General features: G+C 44.3%; 2 protein-coding genes across 3 annotated transcripts; one reads left to right on the forward strand and one right to left on the reverse strand.

Moving 5' to 3' along the window:
• Positions 1–284: 284 nt before the first annotated feature.
• LOC119269515 (P-loop NTPase domain-containing protein LPA1-like) lies at positions 285–5201 on the reverse strand. Of its 2 annotated transcripts, none has more exons than XM_037551367.1 (7): positions 4814–5201; positions 3447–3736; positions 3028–3109; positions 2364–2765; positions 1505–2233; positions 1292–1396; positions 285–1116 (listed from the first exon to the last, which is right to left on the reverse strand). In XM_037551367.1, the coding sequence occupies exons 1-7, from the start codon at positions 4949–4951 to the stop codon at positions 844–846; spliced, it is 2019 nt and encodes a 672-aa protein (XP_037407264.1). In that variant the 5' UTR covers positions 4952–5201; the 3' UTR covers positions 285–843. The 2 variants fall into 2 exon arrangements, with proteins under 2 accessions (XP_037407264.1, XP_037407265.1); XM_037551368.1 differs by lacking the exon at positions 4814–5201 and adding an exon at positions 3825–4758.
• A 2956-nt stretch (positions 5202–8157) lies between these two features.
• On the forward strand, positions 8158–10122 carry LOC119269516 (40S ribosomal protein S15a-1). Its single transcript, XM_037551370.1, has 4 exons — positions 8158–8285; positions 9288–9426; positions 9506–9666; positions 9793–10122. Exons 2-4 carry the CDS (start codon positions 9294–9296, stop codon positions 9889–9891), a joined length of 393 nt encoding a protein of 130 aa, XP_037407267.1. The 5' UTR covers positions 8158–8285; positions 9288–9293; the 3' UTR covers positions 9892–10122.
• The last annotated feature ends 3065 nt before the right edge of the window (positions 10123–13187 follow it).

Consider the following 13187-nt stretch of genomic DNA (forward strand, 5'->3'; position numbering starts at 1 on the left):
CCATAATGACTTTATCTTTTATGTTCTTGGTTCTTGGTTTCATCACATGGCATTTGCATCCTCATAATAACAAGTTACAACGGAGGAATTAGCTGAATTTGTTGCACTGTCGCTAATAACTACAACTGTTGCTAATAACTACAGCTCACAGTCACCTCCGCTTAGAAATATGAGACCTATTTGGCTGTTGCTAAAAGTTACAAAATCACAACCATACATGATTTTAAAAACGAATCCAGCAGGGCCAATTTGGGTGAAAATTGAAAAATTAATTAGATTAACTGTTATTCAAAGCATGACCTTGTGCACATTTAAAAAGGAAGGACCTCCTGCGCCTATTTTTGGTGCCAAGAGATTCTTGCGCAATTACAGATGCAATTTCAACCTTCCATTATTTGAGTTTCATCGGCAAAGTACCAGATTCCTATAGTATTTGGTAAGCTTGGACAAGCATCAGTATGTCTAACAGTCATAACCACCGACATAAGCTCATATGAGTACAGCCGCCGGTGCAAACTCCTACTCCCTCCGTTCCTAAATATAAGTCTTTCTAGAGATTTCAATATGGAGTACCTAGGCGTAGTTTAGAGTGTAGATTCACTCATTTTGCTCCGTACATAGTCCATATTGGAATCTTTAGAAAGACTTATACTCCCTCTGTATCGAAATAGTTGTCGCAGCTACTCCAGCGACAACTATTTCGGTACAGAGGGAGTATTTAGGAACGGGGGGAGTAACTGGAAGCGCCACCGGAGAGCACAGTGGCGCAGCGAACCGTGGAAATGGTGTCTGATTCACAGGACACCTGGCTTTTCTTCCCATGGGTTGGTCTGGGTGGCAGCGTCACGCGCACGGCATCCGCGTGACAGCCATGTCCTTGGATATCGTGAAGAGGTCCAGGTTGTGGTGGTACCTTCCCTCCACCACGGCATCATCACCGTCAGCTGCTCCGAGGATGCTCTCATCCAGAGGCGGCGAGCTCCTCTTGCTGAACCGCACAGCTTGCTCGTCGTCATCGTCGGAGCAGTTACCGTTCTCCATGACGTCCTGCATGGCTAGGTCGTCGTATTCCTCGTCAGACTTGGTGGAATGCTCGTCGACCGAGCCCGCTTCAATCTGAAGACATTGGTTTGTGCAGAAAACATTTAGCAATCTAGAAAGCTCAGATAACTGATGCGCAAGCTATCAACTGGCAGTCCTGGTTAGTCCAGGAAGCAACTGCAATCAAATGTTCGCTCCTAAAATAGAAATAAATCCCACTAGGAAAATTGCTGGATAACATAGTCGCTACCTCGTGAACATCTCTTTCTTCATCAGTTAGATCCTCATCAGTTTCAGCATCAGGTGGGTTGTCAGCTTCTTCTTCACTACCATAGACTGAATAATCCTCCATATGCTGGAAAGGGCAAAGAGCGTTTGTTAGACTGGAATGTAAAACATCAGCAATCTACTAACAGAAATATGAACATATTACTGTCATATTAATAACAGAATATCGTTGTACCTCTTTGGATGCGCAATCTGATGTCTTTGGCGAGCTGCAGCATGAGGAGAAGTATCTACCGCCTGTCTCAATGCCATCAGCCCTCAGGTCATCTACACTCCCAGTATGGCTGGTGCCACCTGTATCACTCAGCCACGCACTAATCCCGAAGGAACCAAATTGGAGATTAACTGACTCTACCTTCCCAATGTGTGATGGGTTAACCTTTCCTACTGATTTATCACTGCTTCTACTGCCATTGGCATTGCCGTCACATGAATCTACATGCCAAGCCTTGGTGACTGAACCATCAGGGTTAAGGAGAGCCATCAGATTCCTAGAAGACCCCTTCCTTTGAATGAACTGGAACATGCCCTTGGAACCCAAGGAGTTAGATGCACGCTGGTTCCTGTATTCCTCATCCACCACAGAAACAGTGTTTGTGTTGAGATCATACAACTGCTCCCCAACTTCTCGTCGACGAAGACAGCTGAAAACCGTGGCATGTATGGCTGCCACGCTCTGGTCAACATTAGTATTGTTAATCTTAGGCACCAGATGCTTGTCCGCTCGGTTGCAAAGGTATTCCTGGATAGCCCTGATATTCCGGATGTACTTGATATATCTGTTCTTTGCCGGGTCCAATGTCATGTACTTTGCACGTACAGCAAATCGCTCCATGTGCTTCTCCTCATTTGCAATGTATACCATAAATGGTATTATGGAAGGATGTTTCTTCATTAGCCCCATCTATTAGATATTCAAAATAAATAGCTTAGTCAATTCTTCAAAGTGCAACAAAATATAATAGGCAAACAATGCAAGTATCACATGAAGAACACTAATAAAGTATCCATCTTGTTTCCTGACTAGTACGCACCACAAAATTGAGGCTCAAATGAACTCCTTCAACAATAACAGATCGCTTCTGCTCCTCCCATGATGTAATTAATCTGTCCAGGCTGTCAATGACCATCTCGCTTTGCGCCTTGAACCCTTCTATTGCCATTTGTTTGTTGCCAATCAACTCGGTTCTAGGAGGTAAATCTGAGGAGCCATGATGAGATTTAACATCTGAAGTGCCATCTTTGCCTCCATTGGTATGAGAAACCGTTGCTAGCTTCTTTGCCTTTGACTTAGCAACTGCAACAGGGTCCAAGTATTCGCCTGCATGGTAGGTTGATGCATAGAGAAGAGGATTTTGCTTTTCATCCGCAAAGCTTCTCATCATATGGCGTATGGAATCAGTAGAAACTACTGTCGTAATGCCCAATCTACTACCCTGGGTAAAACAAACAGACCATATTAAACATTCAGCAAGAGTCAGCATCAGTTATCTCTCTGATTCATAATGCAATCTTCTAAAAGGAACAAGACATACAATGGACCAGAAAGCAGTCAAAGTGCTTTAAATTGATATTTGATTTGCAGATACTTATTATTAAATGCTTCTGCATGTAACAAACTATTGTGTCACTGGTGTACCATAGATAATATAGCCCATCCAGAAATGGCAGAGACTCTTAAGTTAGAAAACAACATACCAACAAAGATGATAGAGTGGACTTGCCACACCCGCTTGTCCCACACAAGAGTACTGTCACTGATTCCTTTTTCTCCTTAATTCTGATCAGAATAATTGGAAAAGGCACAATGGCAAAAATTAAATGCCGTTGAATTCATTGAGGTAGCTACCCAATGGTTGCAATGAAATGACTTGGGAAATATATGCATATTTCTTTGGGCATAATGCATGTACTGTGCTCATAAGAATAATTTAGGCCTTTTCAAGGGAATCATTTGACTTTAACAAAGCACGTTAAGCACACACATTTATCATAAGCCTGTTCTGTTGTGGAGATAATAGACGACTACTACTAGGAGCTGTAATTAAATAGATGAAGCAATATGCTTGTTGGATTGCTTCTGTGAACTCAATGAGATAGAGATAGGGTAAAGTTACCTGCAAGCAAGAAGCAAGTCAGCCTTCTGGTTTGGTCCAACATACTTGTAAGAAGAGAGTGCATCACACACAATATTCAGAAACTTTTCTCTTGAAATAAGAATTGTTGTCTGTGTCTTGTACAATTCGAAGGGCATGCTGCTGCTACTTGCATCTGGAATTTCTGTGCTAAGCATATTAGCATCTTCCCCAATGCCCAGGCTAGGAGCATTTTCTTCTTTGACAGCCCTATCCGACCTCGATGCATCCAAGAATTCACTCCTCATCACACTGAATACTTTCTTGCTAATCTGACAGTGCCAACAAGGGATGACAAGAAAACTTTGTTAAACTTTACACACCAATAAGAAAAAGTTGTGCACATGGATGGCGTAGTACTTTGCAGCTTATCGAAATGGACGACGAGGAAAAGAAGATACGCCAAACTGCCATGACCAAATCAGAGCAAGGAAAATCACGTCAAGTGAGAACCGATACCAGAGCTCAGGTCAAGTCCAAGATGCATGTTGCTTACGCAGCTAACCAATATGGACGATGAGGAGAACCCGACACCAGAGCTCATGTCAATTCCAGGATACAGACTAGAAAGGTAGCCCGCCAAGCTACAGTTCCCGAGCAAAAAGATCATGCAAGGCAAAGCCTAAATGTCTACATCATATAACATGGTGCTGTCTCTCTCATCAGAGCCTAATAAAGTGAAGAAAGGAATAGCAATTCACGCAAGCTATGACAGTATGTGATGATAATGACCCGTAAGCAAAGTATCACCAAAAGACAACTTCGGGATCTTGATACATCCTGGCGGACGTATCCTTGAAAAAAGAGACAAGTTCAGTCTGCAACAAGAACAATAGCTTGGTAAGGAATGACACACGAAATACGCTGAATCAGATCCAATCCTTTTGCTGCAAAGAACGACCCTGTCCAAAAGGATATGAGAGTTTTTCTGTCTAATCCAAGGGCGGTGAATTGACCTAGGGGAATTTGGCTCGAGCAACGAACACAGTATGCTCATCAATTAGTAGAGTATATGTCACCTTCCCATGTCAAAATTGTCCTACTGCCAAACACTATGCTAGGCATGCCTAACTACATCGTTTGAGGTTCTGAACCAAGAACTAGCATTCAGTCAAGAGGAAGAAAAAGCACCAAGAACACTATGCTAGACATGTGCTGTCCGGGAAGGATCTACCGCATCTAAAACGAAACAGAAGCAGGGGGTTTCGACCTCAGTCTTTAATCGTGGTATAACGCGAGCATGTCGCGCGAGGGCCTCCAATCGGAGGCTGGCGTCCCTCCATTTTCCGGGATCAAGATCGCGGACAGCGAGAGGGGTAGCAAAGAGGGGGAGGGGCAGAGGGGATAACCTTGAAGGCGTGGCGAGCCTTGCAACCCATGAGCTGGAGGGTGCTCTGCAGGACGGGGCGCGTGTACCGGAACGCCCGCCGGCCGCCGCCGTCGGCGACGGCAATGTAGAGCAGCTTCGGCGGCGCCGCCTCCGCCATGCCTGCGCCTGGATCAACAAGCCTGCCGGGTCAGAGATCGGGGAGGGGAGCGGGGTGGGGTTTTGAGGCGCATTGCGGCGGCGCGGTCATGGGCGCGGGCGTGGGGGTGGCGGGGGGAGGGCCTGGAAGGCGGCAGGTGTCGTCACGACGTCCACGCCGCGCGCGCCCATGGCTTCCACATGGCCGCGCTCTCTCTCCGCTCCGCCCGAGTCGTCGCCTTCCTCCTCGATTTTTCTGGGATTTGTCTCCCTCCCTCCCTCTCGCTGGTTTTCTCCTCTCCTCCTCCCGCTTTTATGGTCTCTTGCCCACACTCCTTTCTTTTACCTTTTCATTCTTTTTGCTTTTGGCTCCCCGGCGCCATGGAACCTGGATTTTGACAAAATGCAAAAAATAAAATTTGAAGTTTTAATTTTTCTGAAAAAATAGGGATGTGCATCGGGATGTTTTCTACTCCCTCCGTTTTGAATTACTTGTCGCGGGTATGGATGTATCTAGATGTATTTTAGTTCTAGATACATCCATTTCTGCGACGAGTAATTTGGAACGGAGGAAGTACAAGCGTGTGAATTTTTATGATGAAATAAGTTAACATTTGAGATGTACAAAATATCACGTTCAACATGTGAGCTACACAACAAAATAAAATATTTTTCAGGATTTTTTTAGCTCATCAAAATGTACTTTATCATGAAAATTTACATACATGTAGTATAGTACATCCCTATGGTTGTGTGCATCTTTCGGATTTGGTTGAAATTCGTAAGGCTCATTTAAAAAAATTCAAAATTAGAGCACCTAAAACTGAGCCAAAAAAGCACGCTCATTCTTTTTAGTAATAATAACAAGTATCTTCTATATCTAAAGTGCTAGCTTCACTAATACTCCCTCCGTTCCCAAATACTTGTCTTTCTAGGCATTTTAAATGGACTCAACGTACGGATATATGTAGACATATTTTAAAGTGTAGATTCACTCATTTTACACCGTATGTAGTCACTTGTTGAAATCTCTAGAAAGACAATATTTAGAAACGGAGGGAGTATATTTTTCTTAACATGCAAGTATGTCATCTCATCATGCAACATGCATGGAAAATGGATCACCTTAACATGTCATCATGCATAGGAAATAGCTGACCTCAATATACGAACGTGCGTGATGATTTTAACTCTATTACACTATTTACATTTAACACATACTCCCTCCATCCCATAATATAAGAGCGTCAAAAACGTGCGGGGTATGTTGCAACTATACAATAGTCAAACACGATAAATCATATGTATTTTTAGTTTTAGTTATCATTAAAATATAATAGAAAATATTTTCACTGCAACGTGCGGGATATCATCTAGTAATGTAATAAAAGCACTACTCCATACATAGGTTATTTGAAAAAGAAATCTAATAATATCAATTATGCTATATATGTAAGTTACATATCAATGGAGTAATTGCGGGTCAAGTTGTTATCCTAACAAAAGTTAAATGAGGGGACGAGGAGCGATGTTTATAAACTGAAACTTTGCGTCGACCGTCGACATAATCTTTAGGTACAACCTTGGCGGCTACCATGAGACCTTGATACAATTTCATTTATATTGGATTTATTTCGCCATCGTGCTCTTAAACCGACAGTGGGCATTTCACAATCCATAAAAGGAAGTACATGGCCCTTCTTTCTTGTGTCAATCGTTTTCGATTCTCTCTTGGGTCGATCTTTTGTGTTGATGGATGCATCTCTTCTTTGTCGACGCTTGAGAACACTACTAAATTGCCTTGATTACACCGGTGTTCCCATGTGATGATTAATTAAGAGAACGATAGGATTAGGCAGCTAGCTGCATCCATCGACGCTAGGTGCCGACCACGTACACAAGTACTCTTGTTTAATCCAACGTTATCTTTGGAGCATACAAATCTATCCTTTCTGCAAGGAACGAAGACAAAAAATACAACTGCTTTTTATACGTCTGGCTTGGTTTCTACGTAACTAATAAAGCGTGACTGCGCTAAGTGGTACTGTGTCGCGTAAAAGATGAAGTTTTAGACATGTCTTAAGTCAAACTTTGTTTTTTTTTGCGGAAGCTAACGTTCTTATATTATAGGACAGAGGGAGTATTAAATTTTGACATCAATATTGTTTTAAAAATTGAAATAGAAACTGAGAAGTTGTGTCTTGAGAAATACTCTAAGAAAGTTATAACTTGTTTGTCATCGTACATGAATCGTAACAAAACTAGCGGCCTCGTCAATCTTACATCAAAATAGAGTCGTTTTCTCCTTTTGCTTTCTTAATCTGAAATTTATTTTTAAATAAATTTTAAGATGGTTCCAAATCTATTTAAAAAAATCAAAACAGAGTTGTTTTCTTTTCATATTTGCAGGCCCTCTTCAATGTTTTCTTTTCCCATCGATGGATGCTGGAGGGAGAAGACTTCGACATCCCAAAAGTTTGGATGTATTTCCCTTTCTCTGTAAAAGGCGTGTTTATAAGGATATGCAATGCAGACATGAATTTTTGGAACATGGTTCCATGCACGCCCGTGAGAACAACAAAGCAATTTTTTTAAAAGTTTTTTCTCAAAAATATGGTTTTTTTGTAACATACATAGTTTTCTGGTATACGTCATGTTAAGTTTCACAAACAAATGACATCTGTGATAATCTGGGAAAAAATGTCAAAATTGAAGCTATATTAGAAAACACTATTTGGTGAATACTAAGGTCTCAATTGCAATTTCTTCACTAAGAACACCACAGATGTCAATACTTCACAAAACTTCACACGTGAGTAGAATGGTATGCCAAGTTTGATATCCCCCAAAAGCAAATTTTTAAAACTTTTCAACTTTTTCTTTCAAATTTACTATTCATGCGGTGCGCATACAACCATGTTCACTTTGGTATTTTCGCATGTGATATATTTAACATATAGCTATAGGCCTTTCCGGAAAAAACCACACACTAAAAACCACAGCAACCATGTAGGAATAGCCTAAGACGTTTTTAAGGATGAATGAGGCCCAGCCCACTACAGAGGTCTTACATGGGCCATCCGAGTTGGGTTCCACCGAAAGGCCGTATTTGCAGGGCCCATATGGGAGCACCAGGGAGGGACTGGCGTCATTCTAGGGCAAACCACCTCGAAGCAAACGATCACCGTCAGATTCAAATCCAACCGCAGGTACGCCATCCTTCCACCCCTTTTAAGCTGCCAAACCCTCTCGCGGAACTCCCCCCTGCGCCGTCGCCTTCCTGCTTGCCGCTCTCGCTCCGCAGACGCCGCCGCCGCCGCCGCCGCCACGGCCAGAGCTCGACTCGCTCCCTAGAGGTACCACTCGCAGGAGCACGTCGCCCCGATCCCTCCCTCCCCCCTCTCCCTTCTGTTTGTTCCCTAGATCGGCGCGTAGCTATTCCGGATCTCTAGTTTCACGGCGGCGCGGTGTATCTATGGCCTGATCCCTGGCGAACTGCAAGCTTGTAGTTTATTCTAGCGTGGCTAATGTCTTATTGATGCCTTGGTCTTATCTGGGAGCGATGTAGGATCAAAAGCAGCTCTAGTCCTTGTTAACTATTGATGTCGTGTACGTAGGTGTTTTCTTGCCTGTGTATCCTGTTCATGAGGTTGGAGACTAGAAGGAATAGTTTGCTGGAGAGCACGTTTGGTAATTTTTCGTGTTGTAGACTTGTAGTGGCTTGTGATTTGGGCCGATGAAATGCGAGAAATGAAATTAATTTTGTTTTGCTTCATTGTATCCTTGAGATAAACCTAGGAGATGCACCTGCTTTCAAATGCCATGAAATGTTTTGTGTTGTTAAATCTTTAGCGAGCTGAACATGAACCTTGCTTGGGTTGTCATATCGCCATGCTCTGTTTACATGTGTTAAGGAATCATGAACTTCGTTTCTGTCTGTTCACGTGTTGATGTGCTTAATTGTGTATCCACCTAGTTGAAGTGCATCACAGGTTTGTGCATGATTCGTTTTGGAACGTGATTCACTTTTGCTGGAGTAGCTAGTAACCAATCGTCCTATCTGCTTGTGTACTGTAGAATTTGCTTTGACTTGCATGGAAGATGCCATTGAACTAGTTGAATAAACTCATCTTAGCCAGTGGCTGATAATTGGAAGCACTTGCATACATAGGATTATGTTCCTTTAACTGTATTGAATTGTTGTAACAATTTTCATTCTTGTGCCAACGTAGACCTTGCTAGAATGAATATCCAAAGTGTTAAAATGTAAAAACTGTTCCATTACTATTTACATACAATGCATGTTTGTCTTTTTTCCACTTCCATTTGTTTTCTAAAAGGCTGTTGTTATTCTGCAGGTAAGGATGGTGAGGGTCAGTGTGCTGAACGATGCTCTCAAGAGCATGTACAACGCTGAGAAGCGTGGGAAGAGGCAGGTCATGATCAGGCCTTCTTCCAAGGTCATTATCAAGTTCCTTATCGTCATGCAGAAGCACGGTTAGTTCTACCACCTGCATATTCTGTTTTGTTGTTGCTCTCTGAGAATCTGTAGCTGACTCTGTTCTCTTTGTTCTAGGATACATTGGCGAGTTTGAGTACGTTGATGATCACAGGTCTGGCAAGATCGTGGTCGAATTGAATGGCAGGCTGAACAAGTGTGGTGTCATCAGTCCTCGCTTTGATGTTGGTGTCAAGGAGATTGAGGGATGGACTGCAAGGCTCCTTCCTTCTCGTCAGGTCAGTTGCCTTAACTTACTACTGCTCATTGAATTGTGTATGTAACTTGATGCATAAACTGAGTGTTCTGCACGTGTCGGATCTTGGATCATTAACTTGATGTACATTCTCCCACCTGATTTGCAGTTTGGCTACATTGTGCTGACAACTTCTGCTGGGATCATGGACCATGAGGAGGCAAGGCGTAAGAATGTTGGTGGCAAAGTGCTAGGCTTTTTCTACTGAAAATGGAAAATGGAAAATTGGATGGAAGTACCTGAGATGTGTTAGTAGGATATTTCCCAAGGAACACCTAAGTTGTCTTTTTTTTGTCTGACTAGCTGCCGCTGCTTGTTGAGTTATTCTGGAATCTGTTATGCACTTTGGGATTGGGTGCCTTTGTTTGAAAACTATGAGCTGTGCCTGTCGTTAATTCTGAAAATTCTATATGCAATATTATGTTGTTCCGTCAAGATAGATGCCGAAGAGGTTTAAATCTAGTAATCTGCCCGGCTCACAGTAGTTTCAATCTTGTCTGTGAGCTCATGCTTAATTGTTTGACTTTGAGATTACAATTCAAGGCGAGTTTTTATCGTCTTGCATGACGATGTTCTGCTGGTGATTTGCATAGATAGTTGGGTGAAACTTGAAAAGTTTAGAAAATATAAGCTGCCTTCTCTACTGCCGGATTACATCTCCCAGCCGTTTGATTTTGCGTCCGATGGCCAACTTTTTCACCAGTGGCACTGCCTTCCTCCAACGGCCTTGGCACTGGTGATGTGCTTGAAGCACCAACGCCTTCCCACAGAAGTGGTGATGCTGTGACCCGAACCCAGATCGCAGATCTTTGCAGTGGTACCGGCGTTGCAGCTGCAGAAGCACAGCCGTCGTTGCGCCAGAGCTGTTGCTGATGCATTTGCGACAGAGATTGCCTCGTCGGCGGTGCTACTGCAGCACCGGTCGAAAAGCATTGCCGGGAGTCGAGCACCGGCCCTTGCAGCGGCGGCAAACGTGCTCCTAGTAGTGTGCGGCCTCACGGCGGTCCGCCTTGTCTCAGAAGAATCGACATGGACTGTATAAGCATCGATGCCTACCGTCGTTGACAGTGGGGCGGCTTGCAGCAAAGGATGGTGTCTAGAGAACAAGCCCCCGGCGAGTGCCCTGACCGAGAGGGAGCGCCACGCTGTGCAAAGGGAAGAAGGCCGAGCGGCAATTACTATGAAAAACTAAAACGTTTAGAAACAACCGGCTGATCACAGCGCGGGCGTCGATCACTTCAAACTTGTAGAACAAGCGTAAGACGAACAAAGACCGGATCTACCACTCGAGTTTCAAGACATAGACACATAGTGGAGCACTCGGGAGTGCTACACAAATACACAATACAACTTCCCAGTGCTGAAAAATCAGCAGCAAAAGTTGACATGACAAAAACACCAGCTCGCCACAAACAGGAATACAGCAGCCTCCACAACAAGAGCACTAGTATATTTCTTTTCAACGAAGCAACAGAGCACTAGTATAGATAGTATTGGTCGTAGAAATGCAAGACGGCGAATTTCCACGAACGAGAGCCAAGCCCACGGGAAGGGATGCACGCACAGTTTACACACTCCATTACAATCCTCCCATGGAGGAGGAAGAAGAAGACATTTGCCAAAGATGTATAGTTGCCCTACACGGCCTGACACCCGCCTAGCTAGCTAGCTACCTCCGCCGCCGCGCACCGCCGTCGCCGCCGGTGAAGCAGCTGGGAAGTAAGACGCCGACAGTGGCTACCGTCAGAGGCCATTGTTGGGGGGTATATACCTGGGAGGAGCTCCTCCCAGGCGAGGGAGTCCTCCATGGGAGACGCCGGGCAAGGCTTCATATATAGAACCGCACAAGCGCACGAGGCTTCCATCGGCGAGTGGAAGCTCCGGTGGCCCGGTGACCTAAGTGAGGGGGCATCTTCCCTGGCATATTCCTGAGCATATGAGAACTTCTGCTTTTCTCGCCCCCGTGCTTTGCTCCGCTTTGGAGTATTCAAAGGTATATTCTGTGCTTTCTCGCGTGGCTTTGGAGCCCTCTGTGATTGTGGAATAATTTGGGCGACTGCGAGCGGTCTCTGTACGTGTTTTGGAGTGGCTTGACGCAGCATGGGCTGGAAAGGTTGTTTGTTTGGTGCGTGGTCGCCTAGATCAAATCTTGCGTGGACCTACTGAACAGCTGACAACACTATGGCTGCCTTTGCATTGTCTGCCCCTACCTGTAGTATCCTCTTGATGATGATGTTTTTGAGGTACAAATCTCACCGGGCAAGTAAATCGTATTATCTCCAAAATATGCTCATGTTGTCTTTGATTAAGGCCCCCGTTCGGATCCCCTCCTGTTCCCAGCTTCATCGGCTCCGCTCGTGGAACTGGCCCGAACACAGCAGCTCCGAGAAGCCCCCGCTTCCCGGAGCAAACAACCCTCACAGTGCAAAAATGAGAAGCTGGTCAGACCCGTTTTCAAAAACCGAAGGAGGCGGAGTTGGACACTATTACCTGAAACCGCCAAAGCGCCAAGTGACCTCGGGGCAGCATATCGGTTCACTCAAAATATTTCTTTCTCCCCGATATGCTCTCTTTCCCATACTATTCGACCTAAAATATGGCCTGCCTTTCCTTCAAACGGGCCTAATGCAAGCTTATTAGGCTATTAGCCCAACCAATTGGAAGTGGAGCTGACCTCCCGGACAGTTTCTCTGAAGCCGATCTTTGTATGGGAAGCATGATTTTGCGAGGAGGAGCTGGTACTGGGGAGGATCCGAACGAGGTCTTATTACTACTTGTCATCTGATTTTTTTATGAGAAAACTTCCGATCTATTCATCACATGTCATAGTAGCACAATGAACACCAAAGTAACAAAAATTACAGCCAGACCCATAGATCACCTAGCGACGACTATAAATACTGGAACAAGCTGAGGACACATCATGACTAGCCCCTCTCTAGAGAAAAAAAAGCAAGTCACATCCTAAAATAGAGAAACACTAGCCAAAACAAACTTGACATCACCACCATCAAATCAAGCCTAAGCCATTGACGCTAACTTCATGGGTTGGTGGCCGCCAATTCGCAAGACCATAACCCTAAGGGCTATTTGTTATCAACGGCGATGACCACACTAGGACACACATAGAACCGTGAGACTGTTATACCGCGCGCGATCGTCTCTACGTAGCGCCCCAAAACAATCCAAACTTGATCCATGGTTCCTTCCCTTTTCAGGTTTGGTTCTTCATAAAGGGGAGGGCGACTTGAAGAACTAGGAGAATGCTGAGTTGCAACTTGCAGTTGAGCCTAAAAAAAAGCAAGTGTGCGAGTCATGACTAGCCTCTCTCTAGAGAGAAAACAATATGTTCTATTCCAGATCAAGAACCGCTAACCGAAATAAATCTAACATCAACACCGTCAAATCAGTCCAAAGTCCTTGACGACAACTTGCTGTGTTTATGGCTTACGATCCGCGAGACAAAAACTCAAAGGGCTCTTTGTAACAACCATGTAATTTTTA

This window comes from Triticum dicoccoides, chromosome 3A, assembly GCF_002162155.2.
Source record: "Triticum dicoccoides isolate Atlit2015 ecotype Zavitan chromosome 3A, WEW_v2.0, whole genome shotgun sequence".
Taxonomy (NCBI): domain Eukaryota; kingdom Viridiplantae; phylum Streptophyta; class Magnoliopsida; order Poales; family Poaceae; genus Triticum; species Triticum dicoccoides.

Bases quoted from the DNA above. Each gene is read 5' to 3' on its own strand.
- LOC119269515 (XM_037551367.1), bottom strand. From the start codon at position 4,951: ATGGCGGAGGCGGCGCCGCCGAAGCTGCTCTACATTGCCGTCGCCGAC. The intron at 3,737-4,813 runs GTTATCCCCTCT...TGGCACTGTCAG, and splicing joins AGGCTCGCCACGCCTTCAAG to ATTAGCAAGAAAGTATTCAG. The intron at 2,234-2,363 runs GTGCGTACTAGT...AATATCTAATAG, and splicing joins ATTTGAGCCTCAATTTTGTG to ATGGGGCTAATGAAGAAACA.
- LOC119269516 (XM_037551370.1), top strand. From the start codon at position 9,294: ATGGTGAGGGTCAGTGTGCTGAACGATGCTCTCAAGAGCATGTACAAC. The intron at 9,427-9,505 runs GTTAGTTCTACC...TCTTTGTTCTAG, and splicing joins TATCGTCATGCAGAAGCACG to GATACATTGGCGAGTTTGAG. The intron at 9,667-9,792 runs GTCAGTTGCCTT...CCTGATTTGCAG, and splicing joins GGCTCCTTCCTTCTCGTCAG to TTTGGCTACATTGTGCTGAC.